Below are 21,140 nucleotides of genomic sequence, written 5' to 3' on the forward strand. Positions count from 1 at the left end.
AGCCTCTGCCTGCGGTGCTGGCATTCCATGTAGGCGCCCATTCGTGTCCCAGCTGCTCCTCTCCCAATCCAACTGTCTGCTTATGGCCTGGGAAAGCAGTGGAAGATGGCCTAGGAGCTTGGGTCCTTGCACCCACATGGGAGACCCAGAGAAAGCTCCTGGTTTCTGGCTTCAGATTGGCCTAGCTCCGGGCATTGTGGCCAACTGGGGAGTGAACCAGTGGATAGAAGATCTTTCTATCTATCTGTCGTTAATTCTACTTCTCAAACAAATAAAATCTTTAAAATAAAAAAGGTCTTGGTTCACAGACAACATTGTCATCTATGTAGAACATCTGAAATAATTAACAATAAAATAAGTAATACCAGATGTAAGATTAATATGTAAACATCACTTACTTTCTTATATTCCATTAATGAACACAGCGCAATTAGAAATAAAAACACTTTTATCATCTATATTAGCATATCCAAAACTGAAATACTTAGGTAGAAATCTAACAAAATCTGTATGAGGTAAACTATAAAACTAATGAAAGAAATCAAAATTAAAAGAATCCAAGTTCAGGGATATGAAAATTCAATATTATCAATATGTCAGTTCAAAACCAACTACAGATTCACCACGACATCATTGGAACCCCAGCAAGTCATTTTGTGGTTACTGATAAAACTGAATCTAACTTTTGCATAGGAGGAGAAATGACTCAGACAAATGACACTGAAGAGGAAGACACCTGGAGGACTGACACTATCCTACTTTAGGACTTACACTAAAGCAATGGTAACCAAGAAAGTGGCATGCCAATGAAGAACTAGTCAAGGAGACCGATGGAGTAGAACAGAGCCCAGAAGTTGAGCCACATAAATACAGTCAAACAATATTTGACAACAGGGCAAAGAAAACACAATGGAGCAAAAATGTCTTTTTCAACAAATGGTGCTAGAATTGGACATCTAAAAAATGAATCTAGACACAGACCTCAAATTCTTCACAAAAAATCACCCCAATTGGATTACACATATAGATGTAAAATGCCAAGATGCTGTAGCAGAAAACTGAGCTGATCTTGGATGTAGTGAAGGTTTTATGAACACACATCAAAGGTGCAATCCATGAAAGAAACTCTGGGCAAGGTGCACTGCTCTGTGAAAGATACTGTCACGAGGATGCAAAAACAAGCCACAGACTGGGAGGCAATATTTGCAAAAGACAGTTCTGATAAAGGAAGGCAATGCAAAACACACAAAAGACCATTCAAACTCAACAATCAAAAAATGAACAATCTGGTTTAAGAGTTGTACTATGAGAATTAACTGTAACTTGTTCTCAAACAGTACTTTACACTTTGTGGTGTGGGGGGCTGCAAATTGTTGAAATCTTTACTTAGTATAGAGTTGGTCTTCTATATATAAAGTTAGTTAAAACAAATCTTAATGAAGAATGGGATGGGAGATGGAGTAGGAGGTGGGATGGAAGTGGGGGTGGGAGGGCAAGTATGGGGGGAAGAACCACTATATTCCTAAAGCTGTACCTATGAAATTTGTATTCATTAAATAAAAACTTTCCTTAAAAAAAAAAAAGCAGACAAAAGATCTTAGCAGACACTCAGCCAAACCAGATACACAGATAGCAAATAAGCATCTGAAAGTGTGTCCACTATCACATGCCATTATGGAACTGGGGATTAAAACAATAGTGAATTACTACCACACAACCATCAGAGAGGCCAAATTCCAGAACACTGGCAATACCAAATGCTAGTCACAGGAACTCTCACTCGGTGCTGGTGGAAAGGTGAAATGGTACAGCCACTTTGGAAAATTGCCTGACAGTTTCTTATAAAACTAAACATAACCCTACCATAGGATGCAGAAATTGCATCTCTTGGTATTCACTCAAATGAACTGAAAACTGAAGTCCACACAAAAACCTGCACATAGCTGCTTACAGTACCTTTATTCAGAATTGCCCAAACTCAGAAACACTCACATTATGTGTGGATAAATAAACTAGCGAATCCAGACAATGGAACATATCATTTGGCACTGAAAAGAAATGAGCTAACAAGCCATGAAAAGACATTCAAGCAAAAGAAGTCAATCTGAAAATATATGACTCCAGCTATATGATCTGAAAAAAGCAAAACTGCAGAGCCAGTAAAAAGATAGTGGTTTCCAGGAGTGGTTGGGGAGAGAAGAACAGGCAGGGCATGGAAGAATTTTAGGGCAGTTGGAAACCACTCTCTATGCTACTATGATGGTGAAAATCTTCATTTTACACTTGTCTAAATCAACAAATGTAAATAACCAGAGCAAACTCCAGTGTAAACAAGCTATGGACATGGGGTGATAATAATGGGCCGAGAGCGCTGCATCAGTTCTAACAAATGGATCATTCTGGGGCGGACGGGTGCTGATAATGGAAGATGTTGGACCTGTGCAGAGATGGGAAGTGCAAGTAAATTCTAAACTTCCCACACAATTTTGCTGGGATAATATTTATTAATTAAGCACACAAGGCAGTTGCAAAGGACCATATGTTACAAGGCTTCTATGGGATGTCCAGAAAACACAAAAATAGAGACAGAAAGTAGATGAGTATTTCCTAGGGCTGGGAGAGAAGAGTGGAGATTTGCAGGGTTATGGTGGATGGATGTGAGTTTCTTATAGGGTAATGAAAATATGGGGGCCAGCATTGTGGTGTAGTAGGTAAAGCTGCTGCCTGTGATGCTGGCATCCCGTATGGGCGCTGGTTCATGTCCAGGATGCTCTACTTGCAATCCAGCTCCCAGTGAATGGCCTGGGAAAAGCAGCAGAAAATGGCCCAAGTATTTTTGACCCTGACACCCACGAGTGAGACCCAGATGAAGCTCCTGGCTTTAGCCTGGCCCAGCCCTGGCCATTGTAGCCAACTGGGCAGTGAACCAATGGATGCAAGATTTCTCTCTTTCTCTTTCTCTCTGTAACTCTGACTTTCAAAATAAATAAATATTTCTTTTTTTAAAAAAAGGTAATAAAATATGTTAAAATTGACTGTCATAAAAGAAGCCCAGTTTTGGCCGGCGCCGCGACTCAATAGGCTAATCTTCCGCCTGCGGCACCGGCACCCCGGGTTCTAGTCCCGGTCGGGGGGCCGGATTCTGTCCCAGTTGCCCCTCTTTCAGGCCAGCTCTCTGCTGTGGCCCAGGAAGGCAGTGGAGGATGGCCCAAGTGCTTGGGCCCTGCACCTGCATAGGAGATCAGGAGAAGCACCTGGCTCCTGGCTTCAGATCAGTGTAGCTCTGGCCGCAGTGTGCCAGCCGCAGCGGCCATTGGAGGGTGAACCAACGGCAAAGGAAGACCTTTCTGTCTGTCTGTCTCTCTCTCACTGTCCACTCTGCCTGTCAAAAAAAAAAAGCCCAATTTTGTGAATGCATGTATAACCATTACAATTTATACTTAATTGGATGAATGTTGTATGTGAATTATATTACAACTGTTAAAACAAACTTAGCATGAGTAAACGACAAAACTTGATCAACACACAGCACCATCCTCATCATTTGCTGTGATCATTTGTTTATTTTTTGGATTTATTAGATTTATCATATTTTTTTCTTCAGCCCCTCTTGCAGAATGTACTCACAAACTTTAGTCCTGATGTCTTTGCCAAACAAAGCCATTCCCAAATCATAAACTACAGCTGTTGCCAATAGTAAGCATCAGCCTGGGCCTCCAGAAGTGAGTTTTCCTTTAAATTTCCAAATCACACACTCAGATAAATATATTATAGATATTTACAATTTGGAAGATCCAAAGGAATTATAAGCAATAACAAGTAAATGATTACTATATAAGTACTAAAAGAGATTTTTTTAAAAATACCTGCACATTACTGCATTTGGATGTTTGCATGTGGGAAGATACAAGAACATATTCACATGTGCACACGCATATACAAGCAATATTAGTGGTAAGTTGGGCTTTTCAAGAGGCTAAGCCAGGGGGTATGTCTAAGAGCAGAACCTGCAAGTTCAGAGATCAATGCCAAGGAACCGTTGCCTCCTGCACTAGGAAAACAAAGTCATCTCCTAAAAATTGCCAACTGATGTGTATTTTAGTGTGAGTTCGTGGGAAAACAAAACGAATGTACAGCAAAATCTGCCCGAAATGTTCTGTAAATATCTGAAGGCCCCCTAACGGTTCTCTCTCAGAAGCACAGCCTCCCTAACATCACACGATTTTCTTCTGTGACCCTCTGTGAACACTGGTGTTAAATCTTTTCCACATCCTTCCTCAAATGCCCCAGCTTTGACAGTTCCAGCCTTTGGGGAGTAGATCAGTGGGTGGAAGCTTGCTCTCTGTCTCTCTCTCCCTCCCCCCTCCCTCTTTCCCTCTCAATAACTCTACCTTTCAAATAAACAAAATAAATGTGTTCAAAAATACTGGTTATCATGTAATACTTGTACATTTCGATGGGATACAAGGCAGTATTTCAGTGCACACAGTGTAAACTGACCAAATCAGATCATGAGTTCTTCCACTTCCGGATGTTCCATCTACATTGGAGCCTCCTGGCCCCTCTCTCCCTGTTCTTCACACCATGTATAAATACATTGCTGTGAACTCTAGTTGCCACTGTGTGCTTTACAACTTTTGATAACCATTTTCTATTGCCAGAGTTTTTTTTAATAGTTGCCATTTTTCTCCATAATAATCCAAGCAGATTTTTGTGTGTGAGTGTGAATTTCCCTAACAAGAAATAAAATGGTAATTTGTTTCTCATTCTGCAGAAATAATCTCACATTTCATAAAAGTAGCTATTAAGCCTCCAATTCTCATGATTTGGAAAAGTCAGTTATAATTCCCAATCTTTCCGTAGTATCCAAATTAATAATAAACAAATGGAGAGACTTTGATATCAGCATTAATCTGAGAAATGAGAAGTTGGTGATAATGAGATATTACTCCTAGCCATCAGTTTGGCAAGAATTAAAAAAAAAAAAGCACAAAACCACGTGCAGGAAAGAGAATGGAGAAAGAGGAGTCTTTTACTGCTGCTCATGGGAACACACATGCTGCAGCTTTCTTGAACAGTTTAGAAACAATCCTACCATTACTGCTTCTACCAGGAGTAAGAACAAGAACTGACATACTCTGTTACTGTTAGAACTGTACATACCTCTGAATAAAGTATTGCCATCTCACGCTGAGATAATGATCAGCAGTTTATAAGAGATTGAAATAAGTTTCAAAAATTGCCATTTTTCTGTTCCATACTTTTGTAGATGATAGAACTACACATGTGTAAATCCACTCTCCCCCAGCAAATCATCCACCTAAACAAATACCCCTGGAAAACTTTCAGACTTACTGACAAAGTATGATCATCCTTCCTAAATCCCATTACCTACTCCTACCTGTACCTGGTTTCTGACTCTAAGCACTCTTAAAATTATTTAAACTGATGTAAGATTGCTTATATTTTATAACCATGCAAAGATCAAAGAAAAATTAAATCTTACTATATGCACTTGTTTTATTTCTTTAAAGAAAGCTATTGAGAAAGTACTGTGGCTATATTTATTTAGCCTCCATATACTTCTTGTGCAAAACATTAACATATATTTTAGCTATCTTTTGAGAAAGGCCTTTGGCCTATTGAACTTTCTTATTGGTTATTGTTGATACATAAGAAAACCATGGCAAATGGAGCTAGTGTTCAAGCAGCTGACTGACCTCTGAGTACCACTGACATAGAGTTGATACTTTTGGGTTTTGAATAGCCCAAAAATCATTGTCCTCTACTAATGATATTTTTTTCCTAACTTACAAAGTTATCTTTTCTTCCTATTTCATGCCTTATTGCCTTGACTCAACATCTCCAAATGGTTTGGTTTTATAGCGCTTATATTGGTAGGAAGCCTTGTCTTGTTGCTAATTTAAATAAAAGTATTTCTGGTAATTTCTTTAAAAGACATTTTGGGATCTTGCAAAAGAATTTTCCTGATCTTATTCTAATATAATTTTAAAGGTCAGGAATTGGTCATTAATATTTCATTACTTTTTTTGATAAGCATCAGAATACTGTAGTCTCTTTGATTGGGCCTGTTAATATGAATGTATGTATACTTCCTGGGATTTCCCTAGTAGCTTATAAAGGGTTAGCTTTCAGAATGTTCAGTCTGACTTGTCGTAAGTCATGAAGTCACTTGTATTTGCTAATTGTTAAATCTTACAAGGCTGGGTTCTTAGGCATATGCTGTCTGTTCAAAATAACTGGAAAAAGGTGATAACTTTTATATTGTCAAATTGTTTCCATGATATAGTACATTTACCTGTTTCCTTAAAATTAGGAAAGAACAATTACCAGTAAAATCATCTAGCCCTACTGTCCTTTATTCCTGTGTGTGCATATACCTGTGTGTGGTGTTGTTTCACAGTAATGGATGGAACCCGTGGCCATCTGGCACACGTCTTAAGATGTGCTGAGAATAAGAATAACGGGCCATCAAAGAAGGAGGTACCTTTCTCTGAAGGGAGGAGAGAACTTCCGCTTTGACTATGACCTTGTCTAAATAAGATCGGAGTTGGTGAACTCAAGAGGCTTCCATAGCCTTGGCAGCTCATGACAAGAGCCTCTGGTGATTACTGACATCATAAATAAAAGTGTCAATTGTTAAATCAACAACAGGAGTCACTGTGCACCTACTCCCCATGTAGGATCTCTGTCCTTAATGTGCTGTACTATGCGAATTAATGGTAAAACTACTACTCAAACAGTACTCTACACTTTGTGTGTCTGTGTGGGTGCAGTCTGTTGAAATCTTTACTTAGTATATACTAAGGTGATCTTCTGTGTATAAGGATAACTGAAAATGAATTGTGGTGAAGAATGGAATGGTAGAGGGAGTGAAAGATGGGGTGGTTGTGGGTGGGAGGGAGGTTATGGGGGGGAAGCTGCTGTAATTCAAAAGTTGTACTTTGGAAATTTATATTTATTAAATAAAAGTTAAAAAAAAAAAAAGATGTCCTTAGGATGTCTACATCCCATATCAGAGTGCCTGCTTCCACTTCTATCACCTGAGAGTGTACACCCTGGGAAGCAGCAGGCAATGGCTCAAGTGTTTGGGTCTCTGCTACACAAGGGGGAGACCAGGATAGAGTTCTTGGCTTGGATTCCTGCCACTCATGGGGAAGACCCGGATGGAGTTCCAGGCTCCCGGCTTTGGCGTGTCCCACATACCTGCTGCAGCCATGTGGAGACTGAAACAGTGGACTGAAGATGTCTTTCTCTCTCTGTCTCTGTCACTCTGCCTTTCGAATAAATAAAATAAATCTTACAAAAAAGGCTCTACCTAAGTAGATCATTTGTACTTAATTTTAAATTAATGAAATTAAAATTTTGATGACTTATATTTCCTCAGAAGTGATCATTTAACTGTATTTTCATATACCTGACTTGAACATAGAATCCTTTGTGTTTTCACATTTCTTTTTTATCCATTATACCTTTGTCATGTATAATTTTAATTTTTTTATTCCACTAACATCTATTGCTTTGATATGTCATTTATTATTCCATCTCCTTTCTATAAATGTTTTCTTATTTTCATTACCTATTTTTAAGGGTGCAAAAAGAATGAAAAAGATGTATATCCTCTATTTATAAAGTTCTCATATAAGTATCTGTTACTTCAATTATTGCAGAATTAGAATTTTCTTATAATTTTTGGCAAATTGCTCTACTGGTGGTTGGAACAAGAGCTATCAATGTCTACACAACAATTGTGCATGTCATTATTGTCTTGCTTTTGATCTGATTTATTTTGATGGTACATTGTGTGGGGTATTGTGGTTTCTAATTATTACCTCACGGTAAAGAAAAATTTTTCAAAAATAAATTTATCCATTTTTCCCCTAAAGCTTGCCTTGAATTATTCTCTGCTTGGAATTAATATTTTTAGCCTCTTTATTTTTGTTACCTTTGCCCGATAAATATTGGCAACATTCTTTATTTACATCTTTTCAGTTATAGCCTTGGTTATTGTTGTAATTAGGCTGGTTTTATGGGTTTTAGTACAATATGCTACATATTGCTTGGTTTGACTCCTGCTTATCTCCTTGTAAATTTAAATCTAAACTTACAGGGTTTCCAGGAAGGGGTGGATTTGGACCATTCATCTTAATTAATTTCATACTGGATGAGCACAGCTCAGGGATACGAACTGCGCTTCAAGCAGGAACGGAGCCTTCGTATGCCTGGTTGAGTCAATGATGCGTTAGGGAAATAGCTAAACATCAGCTGTTGCCTGCACCTCCCTTTTGGTGACTGGAATCGGGGAGCTATTGCTTCTTTCTCCCCTGAGTGGCAATGCAGCAGGAGTATGCTTCAGGGAGGTGTGTTCCAGGTGCCTATGGACAATCCTGCTGGCCTCATTCCCTGCTTCCAGGGTGCATTACTGGGAATACTGTGTTAGTGATCTTCCCCAGTCAGCTGGCGCTTTGAGAATTTAAACAATTTATAAGGTGCATATGATAGTCCAAGGGAGAGATGTCTAAAAACTGAGGGTATCTGCATTAAAAATCTACATAAAATCTTTAACAGGTTTTTGTATTAGAAAAGAGCTGTCATTTTCTCTCCCAAATAGTCCTCACACCCAAATAATTCTGTGAAATCAATCTTGTCAAAGTGACCGCATCGTATTATCTCACACAAAAGATCACTTTCAAAGATTTTTTTTTTTTTTCCTGCCACCAGGAGCTGGAAAATACATCAAGTCTCAAGCTCACAAGTAGCTGCTGTGACCAGAGTGAAAGTGTAGCCGGGGGGAAATAAATCACTCTGAATCCGGCCAGTCAAACGAATGGCCAACTGCTTGTCACTGCCAAGCCTCTTATTGCTTCCAGTGACTTTTATCCACACACATTCTAATTCATCATAGATCCAGTTCCACAAAAGGTTTGTAAAGCTGGATAGCTTGGTCGAGGCATTCCTCATTTCTAAAGCATCTATATACCACATAGCGTTGATTGAAGCATATACATTTAAACATCTGTACAACAGACTGGGAACTCCCGGTGTGTTTAGGTTCAAAAGTTTGCATCTACAGAGGGCCCCGTCATATAATGTGTCTGCCTCCAAAAGTGAGCTTATTATACAAGTCAAAAAATTATCCCTAAATATCTCTAACATCAGCCCTACAATTGTGAGGCCCTAGAGTCCTAGACACCAGCCACACTGCTCTTTTATTTCTCTTAACAGGGTGATTGTCTCCTTTTTCCTATCATTGGAAGATAAGAGCTGATTAAAGATAGGAAAAGCGGAACTTTATACTGGAGTAAATAATGGTATTCTCCTCCCCTGTCCTCTGCCCACCACTCCTTCCTCTCCACCTCTCCTTTTTGGCTAAGCACATGATGCAGATTTTGTTGGCTAAATATAGCTATGGCAGAAGGCTAGCCTATACGTATTGCCAGACCTGTGTCTCCCCTCTCACAGCTGTGCAAATGTGAAATGCAAATGCACGCATGTGAACGTACACATTCTTACCTACACAGACACACAACTGTTTATCAAGAGACCCAGACACAGGCAAAAGGGAGAAAAAAAACAGTGTCCCAGGAAGACAGACCAGGGTGCGCAAGGTCTTGTGGTAACAAGGAACACGGAAAACACTAACACTCGATGTGAAAATCGAGAAGAAAACAAGGAACAGAAAGCTCAGTAAAAGGGAAAGTGACTCCGTCATTCACAGGCACCTGCTAGAAGCAAAAGCTCCAGGACCTGTGTGTCTGAACACAAATCCCCCGCTTCCCGCTCACAAGCCTAGAACTGAGATTTGCTTGGCCAACGGTGGATGTTAAGTGAAAGCATTTCGCCCATTTCATTACACGATTTGCTTTGTCCCTCGGACACAGACTGAAGCATGGACCAACATTTCTTTGTGCCAGTGTGCTTTAAACACCGGGTTTAATACGCTTTTCTGAATGTGTAATTCTGACTCAGAAACCCGTGACTGGGGTCATAACACTTCTTTGGCATACTTAATTCTCTAGTCTACATAACAGATCCAGCCAAAATTACTGGAGCTTTTTTGAGCTTATGGGTTTCTCCCTACAAAAAGTGTGTATTTTTAAAAAATGACTCAATGAGGGGGGCCAGCGCTGTGGCATAATAGGCTAAGCCTCTTGCTGTGGCACTGGAATCCCACATGGGTGCCACTTTGTGTCCTGGCTGCTCCTCTTCTGATCCAGCTCTCTGCTTGTGGACTGAGAAAGCAGTAGAAGATGATCCAAGTGCTCGGGCCCCTGCACCCATGTGTGAGACCCAGAAGAAGCTCCTGGCTCCTGGCTTTGGATCAGCTCAGTTCTGGCCATTGTGGTTGTTTGGTGGGGTGAACCAGTGGATGGAAAACCTTTCTCTCTGTCTCTCCCACTCTCTGTAACTCTGCCTCTCAAAAATAAATAAATAAATAAAAATAAAATCTTTTAAAAAATGCATCAATGAGCCCGATACCTAATACAGTCCCAGGGAAAACTGGCTGAATGGATTCAATTCTCCCCATTAGATTTTCCATAATTGAAATGACCCCTTTCTTTTGAAAACCTGGCTCTTGCTACCACCTTTGTAGGTAACTTTCTCACGTCACAGTCTCCTTGTTCACATTTTGCTGCTTTTGAAACCAGGGGACCAATCTATGGTAATATCAGAAAAAAAGATGCACAGATTCTCCAGGTCTTTATGGGTATGCTACTGTGAATACATAACCAGAAGAGAAGAGTTGTCATCTGATTGCCTTCTCCCACCACAGAAAACCGATTTACTTAATTGCTTGTGCTTAAGGGGAATGCCATCTTGTATGGCTCCCTGCTTTATACTGATGGGAGAATATTAAGTTACTAATGGCAGCAGTCAATAAAAAACATTCATAGGCCATGAACTAGCATGTTAGAGAAAGAATAGAACTGGCAAGTGATAGCATTAATTTATGAAATTTCACGTTTCAGATACTTGACTCTTGTACAGCAATGACTTTATGCCTTCTCTATCAGTGCTGAGGAAATCAGGAGAGTTAAATTATATCACAAACTCAAATGCTCTTAACTCCAAGCTGCTCTCACAGAAAACAGCAATCTGGCTCAGTCTTAGTGTTTGTTTGCAACTGGCTGACACATATTGCAATCAAAATGCTTTGGATTTGCAGTCTTTCAATACACACTTATTTAGCATTAGCTAAGACAGAGGGCACTGGCTTAGACAAAATATTATCAACAGTTTACAATCCAGCTGAGAAATGAATCACACACATAATCATCTACATTATATGGCAAAGGTAACTAATGTTTTAAATTGAATTATTTATCTAAGAATTATAGTGGTCCAGAAAGGATCTATTCCCAGATCCCCAGTGGATGCTGGGAAGCTCCATATAGAACAGAATACTTTATATTCAACTGCTATTCCTACACATGCACACCTGTGATGCAGTTTAATTTATAAGTTCTGCATAGGATCTAAGGGATGAGCAATAACTAACAATAAAATGAGCAAGTATAATAATTACTGCAATAAAAGTTATTTCAAAGAGATGAGTGTTGGCACTGTGGCACAGCAGATTAAGCCGCTACCTGCGACACTGGCATCCCATATGAGTGCCAGTTCGTGTCCCAGCTGCTCTGCTGTCAAAGATCTACTTCCCTACTAATGCACCTGGTAAGGCAGCAGAAGATGGTCCAACTGCTTTGGGCCCTGCCACCCATGTGAGAGATTGGAGGCAGTTCCTGGCTTCAAGCTTCGGCCTGGCCCAGCCCTGGCTGTTGTGGCCATTTGAGGAGTGAAGCAGCAGGTGGAATGTCTCTCTCTCTCTCTCTTACACACACACTCTCTCTCTATCACTCTCCTCCCTACCCCTGTTCATCTCTCTGTAACTCTGCCTTTTGAATAACTAAGTAAATGTAAAAATAAAAAATATGAACTATTTTGTTCTGGAATTTCTCCTTTAAGACTTTTTGACCCTGGTTGTCCACAGGTAGTGGAAGTGGAGAAAGTAAAATGGTGGGAAAAGAAGGACTACTGTATACATTTAAGGGAGGAACTGGGTCATAGCCTTTTTGAGACCAGATTAGGGGTCATTATGAAGCAAACATTTTAGTCTTTTACCTTTCCCTTGCCTTCTGCCCAAGGAAGGGAAAATCATGAGGGATGCTGAGCATGAAATAAGGGAACTGAATTAGTGACTTTTTAAATAAAAATCGACATTTAAAGCAAAGGTAAAAGAAATGTTATATGTTGTAACAATTGGTAAAATTCCCAATAGCCTTAAATCAGTCAGAACAATTAATAAACTAGCACTCTTTTTTTTTTCTTTAAAAAATACTGGAGGCCAGCGCCGCGGCTCAATAGGCTAATCCTCCGCCTGAGGTGCCGGCACCCCGGGTTCTAGTCCCGGTTGGGGTGCCGGATTCTGTCCTGGTTGCTCCTCTTCCAGGCCAGCTCTCTGCTGTGGCCTGGGAGTGCAGTGGAGGATGGCCCAACTTCTTGGGCCCTGCACCCGCATGGGAGGCCAGGAGAAGCACCTGGCTCCTGGCTTCGGATCAGCCATGGCAGCGATCGGAGGGTGAACCAACAGCAAAAGGAAGACCTTTCTCTCTGTCTCTCTCTCTCTCACTGTCCACTCTGCCTGTCAAAAAAAAAAATGCTGGAAATGTCTTTATTATGTTTCTTTTTTAACAAAAAGAGGAACAATCTACCCTAATCAGCATAAAATCAATTGTATAAACTGAGTAATATTTTTGTTCACCACAAAACTTTCCAGAAGGTAGTTTTTTTTTTTAACTCAAAGTTAAAAACTTGTACTTTCATATCAGAAAAGCTTTATGATTCGAATAAACTAGTACTCTTAAAACTGAGTAAAACAGGTGATACAAATAGAAATGATATTGATATTGAGATTAATTGTGACTAGAATTCTAAGCATCTCAAGGACCTCTTCTAAAAATGTCCCTACCAGGGTCCCAGGGCTGCCATAACGATGTGCCACACCCTGTGGTGCCTTGGAACAGCAGAAATCCATCTTCTCACAGCTGCAATAATCTATCCCAAATAAGGTCACATTGTGAAGTACTGGGCACTAAGGCTTGAGCACACCTTTCGGAGGAACCAATTCAACTCATTACACCATCGCCTTAAGCTACCTAGGAGGCTAATACATGAATAGGTGTATGTCTATTTAAGCATACAGGTTATAAGAAGTTGTTGTCAGATGAATTTAGCCCAGTTGATTAGTGAATGCTTTTCTGCTTTAGTGATGTCGACATATTCAGTCCTTACAGACCAACCCTGGACTTAGCTAAGCATCACTTGCCCATACACCTGAGCCAAACAGAAAGACGCTATCCCTGTGTCAGTGCAAAGAGTCTGCCTCACACTTCTGCATTACCAGATGTGCGACCAGCTGTGAGATCTACCATTAGCCCCAGGATCTCACCAGCATCGAGTCACTTGTTAATTAGTCTCTTACAAGTACCAGCTTTTCCTTGGTGTCACTGATTCTTGCTAATGTGGAACCATCACAGATGAGGACACAATGGAATGGAACATTGGAGAACACCTGTGTCGTGGAGCTTGGTGTTCTACCACTGATGAACTGAGTAACTGGAGCAACTTAATAAACTTAACAAATCATCTGGTTTTGCACCTGTAAAACAGTCTCGCTGCTAATGTCCGGTGCAGGTGTAAAGATTACTTGAGAGGAAGCACTTGCTTTGACACAGTAACTGAGATATAGCCTTGGAAGAGACATCATAAACATTTCATGTTGAAAAACTCTATTGGTCTGCAGATACTTTAAAAAGTGCACCAAGGGTGGCAGTTTAGCCTATCAGTTTAAAATGCCAGGGCATCCCTCACCAGACTGCCTGGGTTTGAGTCCCAGCTCTGCTTCCTGACTCCATCTTCTTGAAATTGCAGACCCAGGGAGATGGTGGTAATGACTCAAAGAGTTGGGTCCTTGCTACCCATGTGGGAAACCTACATTGAGTTCTCAGCTCCTGGCTGTGGCTTGGTCCAGCCCTGGATACTGTGGGCATTGGGAAAGTAAATGACTGGTTGGGAGCACTCTCTTGCTCTGTCTCTCTCTCTCTCCCTCTCATTCTCCCTTTCTCTCTGACTCTGAAAACAAAGTTCATAGCAAAAAAAAAATGGAAGTAAAAGGTAAGCTTATTTTGGTACAAAAAAATTGAAATACATGCATACTTCTTTTTTATAATACATAGTTTCCAGGAACATTTCAAACATTTTTTGTGCCAAAACAAACTTATCTCGTAATTTCCTTTTTTAGGAACTATGAAGTCCCTTGTATAAGAAAACACTTCACAAGTGGGATGCTAACAACAAAATTGTCCTGAAAAATAACATTTAATTAAATGTGCAAATGCATCAATTTTAAGCAAAATTACAGGTCAAAGTAAGTATGCTAAATTTCTGGTAAAAACAAAAGCAAAATCACATCAAAACAGAATTCAGAATTCAGATTCAGTTATTTAACAAACATTTCTAGAGCATTGCCTAGGTGGCAGGCACATTTTTAGAAGCAGTGTGTCAGAGAGATGTGCAATATAAAAATCATGAAGAAAGTGTCACAACTTACCCCACCAACTTTCTCAAAGTGAGATCCATCTTTCTTAAAATCCGTGAGGACCCCATTGAAATACCAGGTAAACATGATGTCCAACAGGGGGTCGTGTTGCACCTGGCAGGGCAAAATGACACTTTCGCCTACTGAGACATCCATGTTGGATGGTGCCAAAGTTATTCTTGTTGGTTCTATTGGGGAAATAATTTTTAAGCAAAACTTTAGCATTTTTTTGTTATGATGAGTGCAATCTCTACAAACTATCTGGTAATTTACAATGGATATGTCTGCATATGCATAGGTATATACATATATACATTGTAACAAACCTTCAAGTTTAAAACCAACATTTGATGTGCAATTATGACACATTTCACTAGATCCAAAAACTCTTCTTAAAGGGATTAGGATATCTGATTTTATAGGTTATGTAAGTTTAAAAAGTAAAGCCACCTGTAGATATGAGTTAAAATAAGACTAGCAAAATCAAGTTCAACTTAATTTTATTGTATTTTGAAATACAGGGGCTTAAAGAGAAACTACTATGTTTTCACCAAGTTTGAATGACTACCAAATATAATAGCACCAAAAATGTAAATAGACTAAAACACTTGCAAACAATGTTTGGACTGGGTACAGTGGAAGGAGTACTATGTTGAAACATTAACTATGCCTGGTTTTCCCCAATACAAATGTCCACATGCACATTTTCCCCTTGTCATCACCACAAACCCACCTATTGAGAATTCAACTTCTCTTGCTCCCACTTTCCCATTGCTAGTCCTCATGTTGCAGCAAAAACTTTGAATCATTTAGTCTACTTGTCTGCAATTAATCTATCAAATTCCCTCCTCACCCCAGTGCAGGCTTTGGGCCCCCCCATTCAACTGCTCCAATTAAGATTCCCAGTACTCGCTCTGCTTGGTTTCCTGGAGTAATCTTGGGTCTTGCATTACATGGCCTCTCAGCTGTATGTAGTATCCTTGGTCATTATCTTCTACTTGGTACACGTGGTACACTTGTTTTCTGGAATACCATACTCTTCTAGCTTTCTTCCACCATGCTGATCACTCCTTTTCTGTCTCCTAATATGGTCCCTCTACTTCCTCTAAATTTCTTAAGATGGAAAGTCTCAAGCTCAGTCCTTGGTTTCTTAAGTTCCCCATCTTTCCTCTCTCTCTCTCTCTCTCTCTCTCTCGGTGATTTCAGCTAGGCTCTTGCCTTCAAGGACCCGTGTGTATGACAACAATACTCAAATACCTATCTCCATCCTTGATGTCTCTCCTCAAATCCGCATTTACATGGCCAACTACATACTCAGGATCTCCACTTGGGTGTTGTTTTCCATTATTCCCTTCAGTGCATGTAGAAGAACTAAATTCTTAACACATTTCAGGCACAGCCAACTCTGCCCTTGGCAAATGAAATCTAAGTAGGAGTTATGTGTGGCACTAACAGGCAGAATGAACAGGTAATTTGGCGTGTCTTCTTTCCCTTTCCAGGGTTATGGGATATCCCAGATGATGGAGACACAGGATCCCTGTGAGTGTGAGGACGGTACAGCTGACTCACCATGGACTTGTAGTGAATAAAATGTAAACATGTGGTATTTTTGACCCACTGAGATTTTTGTAAATCCATGATCCACTTTACAGAGACAGAGTCAAATAAACATCTTATACTCAACGTGCCTATCTTTTTCCTTCTCAAATCTGTCCAACCCATCTCAACTGTTTATACTATGATTCTTTCAGCTGTTTATCAAACAACCTGAAGCCACCCAAGACTACTTCTTTCACATTTTCACACCCAAATTGTCTGTTGAGTCCATGTGTAGAATATATGCAGAATCTGACCCCATTCTATCAATTTCTCTGGTGTCACCCTCATTTGGATTATTTTTATCTTCTGCCTGGTTTATAGCAATTGTCTCTCTCTCTCTCTCTCTCTTTTTTTTTTTTTTTTTTTTGGCAGGCAGAGTTAGACAGTGAGAGAGAGAGACAGAGAGAAAGGTCTTCCTTCTGTTGGTTCACCCCCAAAATGGCCACTACGGCTTGCACTGTGCTGATCCGAAGCCAGGAGCCAGGTGTTTCCTCCTGGTCTCCCATGCGGGTGCAGGGCCCAAGAACTTGGGCCATCCTCCACTGCCCTCCTGGGCCACAGCAGAGAGCTGGACTGGAAGAGGAGCAACCTGGACAGAACCTGCGCCCCAACTGGGACTAGAACCTGGAGTGCCGGCGCTGCAGGTGGAGAATTAGCCCAGTGAGCCACAGTGCCGGCCTAGCAATTGTCTCTTGAGATCTCCTTTCCCTCTGTCCTTGTACTATAGTCTCTTCTCAACATCTACTGGAATCCATTAGAAATTGAGTTCATATCACTCCTTTCCTCTTCCCAGAATCTTTTCAATTCAACTGAAAGTTGAAGTCCTAACAAATCTACACATCCTACTTGTCCCTAAAGAAACTTCACCTCTACAAAACTTTTGTTGAAAATTTTCCTTCTTGGTGATTCTGACCATCCTAATCATATTGAAACTCATGCCCCCATATAACCCTCTCTACTTTCTCAATGGTTTACAACTTTTTTCCTTTTAATAACTTCCTTTCTTCTTAGTCCTACTGCTTATATTTCTTCTACCTCTGGTAGAGTGTCATACTCCGGGGACAATATCTTTTTCCAAGTGTTTCCTCACAGAGCCCAAGCAGTTGGAGCCTAATAGGTGTACCTTTTGTTTTTTCTTGAATGGATAAAGAAACAAAATATACCCATAGCTTGAAGTAGTTCTTACTAATATTGAATTATTTCATGGATATTTCTGGAAAATAACAATGACAATGAAAAAGAGAAAGTGACAGAAGAGTAGCAGTAATTCTTACTGCCCATCATTCCAGCCCAGAAACCAACATGGTCCCCTGGGCACACTGTATTGTGCCAAAGAGAGATTTAAAAATTATACCCTTAACTTTCATACAAATGGGGCAGGCACTGTGGTGCAGCGGGTTAGGCTACTGCTTGGGATGCCCACACTCCATATCCAAGTGTCTGGTTTGTGACCTGGCTACTCTATGCTTGTGATCCAGCTTTACGTTAATATGCTTGGGGAGGTGGTGGATGATGGCCAAAGCACTTAGGTTCCTGCTACCCATGTGGGAGACCTGGAAGAAGTTCCTGGATCATGCCTTCTTCCTGGCCTAGCCTGGAAGCTCTTGGCTATTGGGGAGCAAACCAACAGATGGAACATCTGTCTCCCTCCCTCCCTATCAGTCTTTAAAATCAACATTTCTTAAAAAAAAAATAAAAACACATGTGAAATCACAGATTCTGCCTACATAGTGTACAACATTTTGTGAAAAATATGCAATTAATTTTTTGATCATAATATACCATACAGTGTATCACTCAGTAAAGTCATCTTTAAAAAAATACACCTACCTGTAACCACCAAATGTGTTGTTCCATTTGCTTTCCCAAACTGGTTTTCTGCTGTACAGGTATACATTCCAGTATCAGCTTTAGTCACATTGGTTATTTTGAGTCCTCCCTCTTTTGAGAAAGAAATTCTAAAGGAAAAACAAAGTAGATAAATGCATACAAAAAACACTGTTTTTCCAAATAAAGTGCATATTTTAAACAGAATGTGTTGCCTTAAGTTAGTATTTTTAAGGTATGATAAACCAGCCTTTAGGGAATACAGACAATTAAAAGAAAATTTACACACACACAGTTGAGTGAGAACAACATGCTCTACAAATTTTAACTTTTCATGATATTTTTACGCAGGATTACTTAACACCATTACTTAACATTATATCTAATTTGGGAGATGTGTTTATCAAGTAAGTGTGAAATGTTTTCCAAAAATATATGTTGTGGTAGATTACTCACGGGTTAGCCTTAAACTTTTGGGAAAATCAAAGTAGGCATGGCATTATTTCTCTTAAAGATATTTGGTGCAGCACTGATGTCTTCACTTGGGATGTTTGCTTCCCATATCAGAGTTCCTGATTCAATTCCCCGCTCTTCTGCTTCCTTCCCAGCTTCTTGCTAATGTGCATTCCAGGAGGTAGCAGGTGACAGCCCCTGTACTTGTGTTCCTGCCACCCATGTGGAAGACCCAGACTGAATTCTGGGCAACTGACTTCAACCTGGCCCAACCCTGGCTTTTGCAGGTGTTTGGGGAGTGAAACAGCAGATAAAAGGTAGCTATTCAATTGTTTCTCTCCTTTTCAAATAAAATGAAAGTACATAATAATTTTTTTTTTAAATTTAAAGAGTATGAGAAATAAGAAAACTGCTTGGATTTCATTATAAACTAGGAGAATCACGTTCAACCATGGGGAAATATAAATTCGGATTTAAAAAAAAAATCACAAAACAAGCAAACAACAAACAAAGAAAATATTTGCATGGTCACTTGTGGGCTACCTCCAAGTATCCAGGCAACTCAAATTAGCATTCCTCAAATAGATAGAGCTGAAATAGATAGAGCTTGATCAGGAACTACCTAATTAAGGAAAAATAAATAACTGCCTGACAGGTGGCAGTGACTAAGGGGGTCCTGGCCATTACACTGTGAGCAAGATAGAAAGTGTCTACCTTCATGGCAGTGAGATTTTAGTGAGTGGCATAGACCATAAATAGGTAAGTAAACATAAGAAGCTCAAAGTTTTGAGAAGTACCCTGAAGGAGATCAACAGGCTGATGCAGCAGAGAGTCATTGCTTGCTGAAGTGTTTCCAGGACAGAGGTACTTCAGACAACTCTTCTGGAGGATGTCGTTTGGACTAAGATGAGCAAGATGAGGCTAACCTCTCATTAGTCTGACACTGCTATCTTGATTGCCTGACTGGTTTACCCAGAATTATATCCCCTCCTTTGAATTCCTAAAATCATTGCTATCTTTGCCATGCATCTAACATTTGGATTGCCTTATATTGATTATGGTGTCTTTGATATTTGAGTGTTGTACCTATGCAAATGGATAAAACTTCAGTGTTGCAGCCCCCACTGTCAACTAGGCATCATACATGGTCAATGAATACCTTCAACTTCTAGGTCACTGAGTTTCTGATTTGGGTACCAGAAAGCAGAGACAGGTAATTTCAAACATCTTCTCATGCTGTGTGTGAATTAAGGTAGCAGCTCACCTTCCACTAAAAATATAGAGCTACTGGGTACACGGAAAGAACAAGACATCCATTGGTGTATTAGATTTCATAACTAATCCTGCAAACCTATCTTCATGACCATGCTAAAACAAGGAACAGTTTCAAATGCCAGGCCTAACAAACTTAGGAATCACACAGACTCCAAAACAAACATACTGACTCTCAAACAATGCAAACTCCCAGTCTATTGTAAACTTTTGAACTAATTAGATATTTTCTTCCTAAATTGGTTCTTCCAGTAAGTTTTAAGAGGCCCACAGGGCATTTTGAAAACATAAAAATAAACAATATTCAGTAAATGGATGGAGTAATTGTTTCTCGACAGCAAACCTTCAATAACCCATGCTTCCCTACAGAGACTCAAAGTGAAAATTTTATACCACTTCACTATAAATGCAATTGCTTTCTAAGCTTCCTGGCAACAGGTTTTTCTACCAATGGGTAGAGCTGAAAATGTAGATAACAGTGAATGACTCTAGTCTTGGCACAAACAGATGAAAATTTATGAGATTAACATTCAGAAATATGGTACCCAGTTTGCTTGAGAAATGTGCAATTTAAATCACTGTGGCATTTTAATTCCTTGATCAGTTTTATAATATACCTTTATATGTACCTTTTTATTGGTCTTTCCTTTTGTGGTGAGAGGTTAATTATTTCACTTAACTTTGTGCAGTCTGTGCTTAGTTTGGGATAAGTAAAGGTAATTGCTCTAAGCCGCTCTAATGGTCCATGCTGTAATTCAGTGATGGCATTGAATTTATGACTGTTAAAAAACTCTGTCTGACTGGAAAGTAAACTGTTGTCTAGGCAACATTGACCTGCGCTTTATGATGACATTTAAACATCCATAATAACACAGTGTGTTTTAGAATGGGAAAAGTGTGGAGTATTATGCATGCAAAGCAGGAGAGTTCTGAAAATATTGTTTCTCCCTTGCCTATGTTCTGAATATTACGGTAATTTATTCAACTTGGATTTTAACAAACATGCTGCAAGTCTACATTTTCTCAGGAAGCACATCTCGGTGGAGATGAGATCACATGAGATCGTAATGATTAAACTGCTCTATAGGAAATAACAAGGCTATTTTGGATGGCACTTTCTGAGTACAAATTCCAAGAGATGGATGCTTACAATTAGCTCTAGGAGAAAAGTATTCACAATGCATATATTACAGGATAAATAATGACAGTTAGGAAAAGCAAATATATATTGATGAAAATGCATGAGAAGTAGATGTCAGCAAGGAAGAGCATGTAGTATATGTTCTTATCTACGGCTGCTCTCGCCCCCACATGCTTGGTGAAATAGCTGCTCCCCCATGAGTGTTCAGACAGCCTGCAAACAGTATGT

The 21,140-nt window shown here is 39.8% G+C and overlaps 1 protein-coding gene across 2 annotated transcripts in view; it reads right to left on the reverse strand.

Moving 5' to 3' along the window:
- The window catches only part of CNTN3 (contactin 3), a 416,756-nt gene that overhangs the window by 51,219 nt on the left and 344,397 nt on the right, over positions 1 to 21,140 (reverse strand). For both annotated transcript variants that reach the window (XM_062200206.1, XM_062200207.1), the window contains exons 12-13: positions 18,050 to 18,177; positions 14,633 to 14,808 (exon numbers count right to left, since the gene is read on the reverse strand). In XM_062200206.1, the coding sequence (XP_062056190.1) occupies positions 14,633 to 14,808; positions 18,050 to 18,177 (304 nt within the window). The remainder of the gene's footprint in view (positions 1 to 14,632; positions 14,809 to 18,049; positions 18,178 to 21,140) is intronic.

Source organism: Lepus europaeus, chromosome 9 (genome assembly GCF_033115175.1).
Source record: "Lepus europaeus isolate LE1 chromosome 9, mLepTim1.pri, whole genome shotgun sequence".
In the NCBI taxonomy this organism is placed as follows: Eukaryota; Metazoa; Chordata; class Mammalia; order Lagomorpha; family Leporidae; genus Lepus; species Lepus europaeus.